At 43.1% G+C, this 9,185-nt stretch overlaps 1 protein-coding gene across 1 annotated transcript; it reads left to right on the top strand.

Moving 5' to 3' along the window:
* The first annotated feature begins 5 nt into the window (after positions 1-5).
* Positions 6-9,125, top strand: NUDCD2 (NudC domain containing 2). Its single transcript, XM_084637688.1, has 4 exons — positions 6-321; positions 2,374-2,422; positions 6,253-6,404; positions 7,522-9,125. Exons 1-4 carry the CDS (start codon positions 133-135, stop codon positions 7,603-7,605), a joined length of 474 nt encoding a protein of 157 aa, XP_084493814.1. The 5' UTR covers positions 6-132; the 3' UTR covers positions 7,606-9,125.
* The last annotated feature ends 60 nt before the right edge of the window (positions 9,126-9,185 follow it).

Here is a 9,185-nt window from a genome sequence, read left to right as displayed (position 1 = left end):
GTGATGTCGGCTCGCGAGCGGAAAAGTGCGCAAAACCTGCTTAGTCCGCGACGGCGCATGCGTGTCGCGCTGTTTTCGGAGAGGAGGGGAAAAGCGCGCAGTTAGTTGAGCGCGGTGGGGCTCGTGAGTCCAATGTCGGGCCCCTTTGAGGAGCGGAGCGGGGTGGTGTCCTGCGCGACTCCATGGGGCTGCTGGTACCAGACCCTGGAGGAGGTGTTCATCGAGGTGCAGGTCCCGCCGGGCACCCGGGCTAAGGACATCCAGTGCAGCCTGCAGAGCCGGCACCTGGCGCTGGCCGTGCGCGGGCAGGAGGTGCTCAAGGTAGCGCTGCGAAGGGGGAGGCTGGCCGACTAGGCTGCCAGTGGGGCAGGGCCTGGCCTGGGCCGCAGAGCTGCGGGGCGGCCCCAGCAGTTGTTGCAGGCAGTCAAGCGCGGCGGGGTGCGCTTGCTCCGGCGCTGGTTCGCTGACGCCCGGTCCTTGCTGCACTGGGGAGCCTTGCGGGAGACGCTGCTTCCAGCACCGTGGTATGAGACTGGGGGGCTATGTGTCGTTGACATGGCCCTCTGAGTAGTATCTCTTTTGGCTATAGGGAGTCTAGTGGCTGGGATGCAGCTCGCGCAGGGAGCTCTGAACATTTTCGACCCGTGTCAGCAAAGAGTTTGGAATTCAGATTTAAAAAATTATGTTTGTTGTAAAATCCAATGGAAACGTGCGAAAGGCCATACACAAGGTAAATGGGAGTAGGCTGTTTAACACTGAGAATACTAGACTGATAAGGTGGGTCAGGCAATATATAGAAAGCTTTCGAGTTTACACAGCTCTTCTGGTCTAGGCTGGTCTAAACTCCCAAGTTTGTCTTTTCATCAGCAGAAGTTGGTCCCTTAAAATATATTACCTCACCCTCCTTGTTTCTCTAATATTGTGGGACTGACAGGGCCACAGCAACACTGTAAACAATTCAGAATATTGTCTCATTTCTCAATCCTTGAGGTTGATTATTTTCCATTTAGGAGAGAGACAGTTAAGTAACTTTATGCCCAGGGTCTTAATTTTTTTCTTTTTTATGAAACCTGCTAGTACACCTTTCTTGTTTGGTTTTGCAGTTTCTAAAAAAAACCCAAAACAGTTAAAACAGTTTTGAGGGAATTAAAATGCTTCCTTGCAATGCTTGAAATGCAAACTGTAGTATTCTACTAGTACATGAGAACCTAAGTGAAACTGAGTAGAAATACAAGCATAGGGGTCCACTCATTCACTCCTCAAATTAGCATAATTGATTTCATTTGATTTAAGCATTTGAAGATGGAGATCTTGCATTTCCCCTTCAGTACAAAGTGCTGTACGAATAAATAATAAAAATAGTGTATTGGTAACATAGGTAATGACTTCTACAAAATTTATAAGGAGTCCGGTGGCACCTTAAAGACTAACAGATTTATTTGGGCATAAGGTTTTGTGGATAAAAAAACACTTCTTAAAGTTTATGCCCAAATAAATCTGTTAGTCTTTAAGGTGCCACCGGACTCCTTGTTGTTTTTGTGGATACAGACTAACATGGCTACCCCCTGATACTTTATAAAATTTGTATTTGTCTTGGCACTGTCCCTTAAATATTTTTAAGTTACTGTATCTACTTACAAACAGTACATTACAAAGTTTGTCTTCAAGGTATTTCATTAGCAAACAGTAAAACACATTTAATGATGATGCATTGTAGAATATCCATGGGAATGAAAGAATCAACTTTCTAATTTAAAAAAAATTAGAAATGAGAAATTTTTCAAAGTTGTTGCAGTGTAAATTCTGTGGTATATGTCTAAAAGTTTTTGTTTCAGTAGTTGTTAAGAGAGACTGTACACTGTAGGATTTATCTTAGTACTTCAAAACATTCTGACTTTCTTTCCTTTCTCATTGGAAAGCCCATTTGCTTTCTCATTGGCGCTGGTAATTAGCAATTCTTTGCATCATTATAATTTATTTATATTGTGCCATAGGTGTGCATGGCACTTTACAGACATACTGGAACCTTGATGGGAAGTCACATTAAAATGGGAAATCCCCCCCCACCCCCCCAAGACAGTCCCTTTCATTGAGATACTGAAACAGTGACAGGTATTTTTATTGTATTAAGCAATTATTTTTCATAATTAATTTTAATAACTTTTCAGTGCCAGGTTGTTCCTTTTTAAACTGTAGGAAGTTTTCAAACTTCTGTATAAACTGGGAGTAATCCGATGAGGTGAGCTGTAGCTCACGAAAGCTTATGCTCAAATAAATTGGTTAGTCTCTAAGGTGCCACAAGTACTCCTTTTCTTTTTGCTAATATCAATCAGATACTGATAAACTACTTAACCTTGTAAATGTCTTTTTCAGGGTAGACTCTTTGACTGCACAATAGCTGATGAAGGGACATGGACGTTAGGTAACTATCTGCTTCTTTTAAATGAAATTTTATCTTAGTTAAATTTCTGTGTGTTCAAATCTTTCTCGAAATTAGAGTTTATTTCTTTTTAAGAACCAGAGTGTACTATAATTGAAGAAAGCAGATCATGACACAAACATACAGTTCTTGGATCACAATACAAAAACAGCCTAATGACGTCTTTGTTTTTTTAGTGAGAATCATAGAAATTAGAGATGAAAGGAAAATATTAAGTCATCTAGTCCATTTCCTACCAATGCAGGATTGTTCCCATTAGTATACTTTGGAGTGCTGGTTCCATTCATCTAGTTATAAATGTCATGAGCAATCAAACCTCATTGAGAGACTGCTGTCCAGGTTTTTTTCCCCCTTGACGTTCAGCCTAAATTTTCCTTTTCTTAATTTCATCCCATTACTTTGTTATATCTCAGTATGCTGTCCAAAGTAATTCCTTGCCCTCTTTAGTGTTGACCATTTTGAAAGTTGTTACCATGATCTCAGCTTCATTGTTTTCCCTTAGCCAAGATACACATACAGTAACTCCTCACTTAACATTGTAGTTATGTTCCTGAAAAATGCGATATTTAAGGAAATCCAATTTCCCTGTAAGAATTAACGTAAATAGTGGGGGGGAGAGGGGTAGGTTCCAGGGACATTCTTTTTATCAGATACAAGACATTCTATATACATACAGTATACATTTTAAACCATTTTAAACAAGCAATTTAATACTATACTCAGAATTGATGACTGTGAAGCTCGGTTGAGGTGGTCGAGTAAGAGGGTGGATCGTCCGGCTGCTCCTCTTGCTGTTCTTGCTGAACAACTAAAAAAAAAAACATGTTTAGAGATTGTTTTGCTTTCCTTTCCCCCCCACTGCTTTTGGTAAATTTCTTTATAGCAAGTCATTACAAGACCAACTCCCCTAAGCACTTTGGAGCTGCGTTCCTGTTAGGATCGTCATCACTAAGGATTTGCAAGCCAGCTTCAATAATTTGGAAAGCTTCAGAAGGATGTTTGGCAGTCAAATTTTGACTGATTGGTGTTTCTTTTACTTGGCCCTCTTCCATTGCTCTCATCACTTCTAGTTGCATCAGATCTTCATTGGTTAGCTCTTCTCCGTGTGATTGCAGAAGTTGTGTAACATTGGCTTCTTCCACCTCATCAAAACCTGCTTTTCTTTGCCAAGCCGAGGATATCTTTCTTCACAGCGAGGACAACATCTTTAAATTATTTTAAGTCATTGACACTTTCAGGCCACAACTTTCCCCACATACCATTCATGCATGCCTGAGTAACTTCAGCCCAGGACTCACCAATGTTATTGATGCACTTCAGGATGTTGTAGTCATGCCAAAATTGCTGAATCGTAGGTTTGCCTCTGATGAGCTGGTCGAAAGTACAGCGTAAGTAAAACGCTTTAAATGCACCGATGGCTCCTTGGTCCATGAGTTGGATGTGTGAGGTGGCAGAAAGTCAACTTTGACGTTTTCGCACAGGTCGTCCAGGTTGATTGGATGAGCCGGTGCATTATCAATAAGCAATAAAATCTTGAAATCAAGATTTTCCTTGGCACAGTATTTCTTCCATGCAGGGACAGCATAGAGAGTCAGTCATTCTGGAAAAAATAGCTCCAGATCTTCAAATGACTGGAAGGTGTTTTTTTGAAAATCCCTTGAGAGCTTGTGGTGTTTCCAATTGGTATAGTGTCAGAGGTTTCATCTTCATGTCTCTGGCAGCATTACCACCTAGAAGCAAGGTTAGGCGGTCTTTAGCTACTTCAAATCTGGGCGCTCTCTTTTTCTCTCGGGAAATGTAAGTCCGCTTAGACATCATCTTCCAGTAGAGGCCCGTTTCATTGACACTGAAGACATGCTTAGGGGAATAGTCACCTTACTCAATTATTTTCTTGAGATAGTGAGGGAATTTTTTAGCTGCTGCCGTATTGGCACTAGCCACCTCACCGGACATCTTGATGTTATGCAGGTGGAAGTGCCTCTTGAACTGATCAAACCATCCCCACCTTGCGGTGAACATCTCTGTCTGTGATCCTTCACCTTGGTCTCTCTTCAGATTGTCATATAAGCTAAGGCAAAAAGTTTGTATCACTCGCAAATTTAGTTTTGGTCCTCTATCTCCACTGAAAGAAGATGCGCCATGTTTTCCAGCAAACTACTTCTTGATTGACTTATTGTAGGAGCACTAAGCAGTGTTACACACCGAGCACTAGCCCTGCTCTTGTTGGCTTTACTCTGAATTGTTCTCACAGTCGTCGGGGTAAGACCTAGAGTGATGCCAGCGTCTACCACACGTTCACCTGCATCAAAATACCTTAAAATGTCTAATTTAGTACCCAAACTAATGGTTTCCTGGTTTTCTTACTGCTCGTGGTACTGCTAGGCGCTTGACTATCGCTTGCTGGACATTTTTGACTCATGATGCTGGGTGATACTCCTCTGGACGGCACATGCATGTACTACTCTTCACTCCCTTCAGCCTTGAGTGGTTGGGGTCATGCAGCATCAATCAACTATTGAAAGGGAAAGAACTTGGAAAACCCATGCCATTCTCTATGGTAATCTGTTCCCCTATTGGAAGCCCTGTGGGTTTAGGCTAGGACTAGTTATGGAGTCAATTTCGCTTGCAAGTTCTTACTTTCACAGGAGCCCTGCTGGAGGACCAAAGGCCTGTCTTCCAGGGTGCCCTGGAAAAACTGGCCCTGCTGTACCTCCCATAGTAACCACACACTCAGCGCTGAGGCAGCACTGCAGCCAATGTAGCTGTGACTGTTGTCAGAGGAGGAAAATAAGATTTGCTGCAGGGCTGCACTCCTCCCTGCTGTGTGCATGCAGGGGCAGAGAGATAAAGCTGGCATTGAAATGAATGGCAAAGCGATGATGAATCGGGGTAGCCTGCACCTGGAGTGTGTTTACAAATATACAGTAGTTGGGAGGTGCCCCTGCCTTACCCCACACAGGCACAGCCTGCTGCAGACAATAAGGCGGGCAAGGAGGCTGAAGGTGGCTGAGTAGACTCCTGAGTAGGCTGAAGGAGGCTGAGTAGCAGCAGCGGCAGATTCCCCCATTGAGACTCAGGTACAAGCACAGCTGCCAACTTTGCTGGGGGGTGCTCCGCCCGAGGCCTGCCCCCACTCCACCCCTTCCCCCAAGGCCCCACCCCACCTCTTCCTGCTCCATGCCCTCCCCTGAGCATGCTGCATCCTCACTCCTCCCCGCCCTCCAGCCTCCTGAACACTGCAAAACAGCTGATTGCAGTGGGCAAGAGGCACAGGGAGGGAGGAAGGAGGGTGAGGTGGGGGGGTGCAGGGGAGCTGATAGGGGGGTTGCTGACCCACCCTGGTTCCAAGCCCCCACGAGGACGGGCTGCTCTTCCAGAGAATCCTGCAAGGTGTGGACAAAGCAGGCGGCCAAATTGCACAACATTAAATGAGCATGTTCTCTAATAGAACAGCGCTGTAACAACAAAACCGATAGGACCTTAAGTGAGGAGTTACTGTATTAATATTATTAATCTTTCCTCATCAGTCAATCCCTCTAGAAAGGTTCCACTTAGTTTGGAGGGAGGAAATATGTATGTACCATGTTTTAAATATATGAATAAAGGGATCTTTTTTCCCTTAAAGTTTTCTTGTTACACATTGGTCTGGACTTCTGAGTTTGTCTTCATTTTCAGTGAATGAAATATCTTTTTGCATAGGCTTTAAGAAGAAGTTTCACCAGAAAATTCACTGAGTTATTAATGTTGAATTTGGCTGAAAAAGAGTATAGCACTTAAGAAGTCCAATGGTTATTTCTGTTTTTCTTATGAAGAGGACAGAAAATTGATACGTATTGTTCTAATGAAAACCAATCGAGATGCTGGAAATTGTTGGACCTCTCTGTTAGAAAATGACTATGCTGCTGATCCTTGGGTACAGGACCAGATGCAGAGGAAACTTACACTGGAGAGATTCCAAAGAGAGGCAAGTCAGAGGACACTAATTACTGTTTGTGTCTTATTTATACATATTCTGCTCAGGTTATGGCCATGAAACGGAAAAATTCTTTTACATTCATCAGAAATACACAAAGTTAACCCATTTTTACTATTTTATTTTAACGCATTCTGGTTGATTTGTCACTCAGTGGGTTGAATCTTCATTAGGATACTGAACTTTGCCTACAGGATGCCATTCGGTACTTTGAGAGAACCTAAAACTCTTCTTTTAGAATTTAAAAAAGGCATTAGTTTTGGAAAGTAATGCATAGTTCATTCAGAATCTTGACATTTGACTTCAGTAAAAGTTGCAGGTACCCAACAGCAGGAGAATTGAGCCTTGAAAGAGGACCTGAATATGGCAGTCTCTCTCTGAATGATTACATATCTGTATTTAAAGTTTATTTTTCAAAATCAAGTCTCCTTCAGTACGTTTATACAGAACGTACAGTCAAAACTTTGTTTGTTTGGAAGACAAAGGAGAGTAAACTCACTGGGCAAATAATTCCTCCTTTATTTTGAATAGATTTCATGCTAAACTTGTTTCCCAGTGCTGTGACTACTACTTCTAGCACTTCACCATCTTTGTGTACTAGCATTAGTAATTCAGCAGAGCTCTGGGAATAATGCTTATTAGCTAGCAAGTGCTGAATCAGCACAATTTTTTGTTTAACAAAAACCAGCAGCATTTTTATAAAAACTAGCTGTCCAGTACTGCAGGAACTTCCCCTTTCAGATAACCATTTAAAGGGACACTGTAAAAGTCAACAGCTGTACTATTTAACCCCACTCCCTGAAACCATTTTAAAGATTTTCTTGATATGGAAAGCTTGCTGCCTCCCAAACTTGGGATGGCAACAGCCTGCAAACTCACTTCTGCAGCTGGGCAAGCCACCAGTTTCCCTTTGTGTGTAATTGCTGATGTGTGTGTGCAAAAATTTTTCACTCTCCCTAGAGAATTTCAACTGTGCCAATTCCCAGGAACACAAGAAGCAGAAGGCTGTGTGCTTTTATCAGTTTGGGAGAGTGTTAACAAACTTTGATTTATACAGTGATATTTTGAGTATTAACCTTTATATGAATTTTTTTTTATCTCTGTACAGAATCCTGGCTTTGATTTCAGTGGGGCAGAAATTTCTGGGAACTACAGCAAAGGGGGACCAGACTTTTCCAAACTTGAGAAATAAACTTCTTTCAGTGGTGTTCCAAAGAACCAGAGAGAAATAATATGTTAAACTGAAGGAGTGAAATATGTCTTTGCTAAAGACTTCACCTGTCTACAGAATGAATGTCATCAAATACTGTCTCTGTGGATAATTACAGGGGAATTCCTTTCAGTAGGATCAAGACAAACAGCAAAGTTATAGAGGGTCATTTTTAAATGTGCGCTAACTTTGATATTAATGGAAAATATGCATACATGATAAATGTACTTTAAAGGTGTCATGACTGTTTGTTTTTAAGCAGTATTTTCTTTGTGGAAATATTCCACAGTGAAGTGACATAGAGGCACAGTTATAGAATGCTACATAAATGTCAGCACTCATCCTCTTGTGGAGAATTAATCCTACAGGCAAGCCACCTACCATTATCCTTAACTTTGAAAGAACTGTATTTTCTAAATTTTAAAAATGTACTTTTGTAGCTCTCACTTGGTTAGCAGCCCTCTGATGTGTGTTAGTAAATTCAGTTTTAAAACCGCAGTGGCAGAAACAAGAATATTACTCTTAAGTGCAGAAAATAAGGTTTGACATTTTAGTGTTGTGCCAAATGTTGCTGAAGGACAAACTGTGGCAGCAGAAAGTCAAAAGGTTTAGGTTGAAGCCTGGGCTCCAGTACTTGTAGGTCTACTTACAGTATAGTAACTTAATATTCTTAGTGGAAGGAGAAGAGGTTTTCATTTCTGAAAGGGTGGAATACTTTGCCTGTGGGATGCAATTTTGTGTACTTAGAACCCAAAACTCTTCTTTTAGCACAGGGGTGGGCAAACTTTTTGGCCTGAGGGCCACATCAGGGTTCCAAAATTATATGGAGGGTAGGGTAGGGAAGGCTGTGCCTCCCCAAACAGCCTGGCCCCCATCCCTTATCACCCCCTCCCACTTCCTGCCCCCCTCAGAACCCCTGACCCTTCCAACCTCCTGCCACCACTCCTTGTCCCCTGACTGCCCCCTCCTGGGACCCCTTGCCACCTGACAGGCCCCCCAGGACTCCCATGCCTATCCAACCACCTCCTGTCCTCTGACTGCCCCTTATCTAACCTCCCTACTCCCTTACCATGCTGTTCAGAGCACCAGGACTGGCAGCTGTGCTGCCCGGCTGGAGCCAGCCATGCCACTGCGCAGTCTAGTGCCCCTGGGCAGGCCGGCGGCTTTCGCAGCCACACTACCTGGCAGGAGCTTGCAGCCTTGCCTCCCAGAGCACTGGCAGGACGGTGAGCTGAGGCTGTGGGGGCGGGGATGGACAGCAGGGGAGGGCCCGGGGGCTAGCCTTCCCAGCCAGGAGCTCAAGGGCCTCCCCAAACAGGGTGTAGTTTGCCCACCTCTGTTTTAGAATTTAAAGAACTGTTTCAACGTGAGAGCTACAATTTGATTTCAGTAAAAGTTGTAAGTACCCAACAGCAGGAGAATTGAGCCTTGAAAGAGGACCTGAATATGGCAGTCTCTCTCTGAATGATTACATATCTGTATTTAAAGTTTATTTTCCAAAATCAAGTCTCCTCAGTATGTTTATTCAGAACATACAATCAAAACTTTGTTTGGAGGACAAA

Source organism: Lepidochelys olivacea, assembly GCF_965140295.1.
Source record: "Lepidochelys olivacea isolate rLepOli2 genome assembly, chromosome: 8".
Lineage (NCBI taxonomy): Eukaryota > Metazoa > Chordata > Testudines > Cheloniidae > Lepidochelys > Lepidochelys olivacea.
Note: the sequence above shows the minus strand (reverse complement) of the source record. Positions and strands in the feature narration are given on the sequence as shown.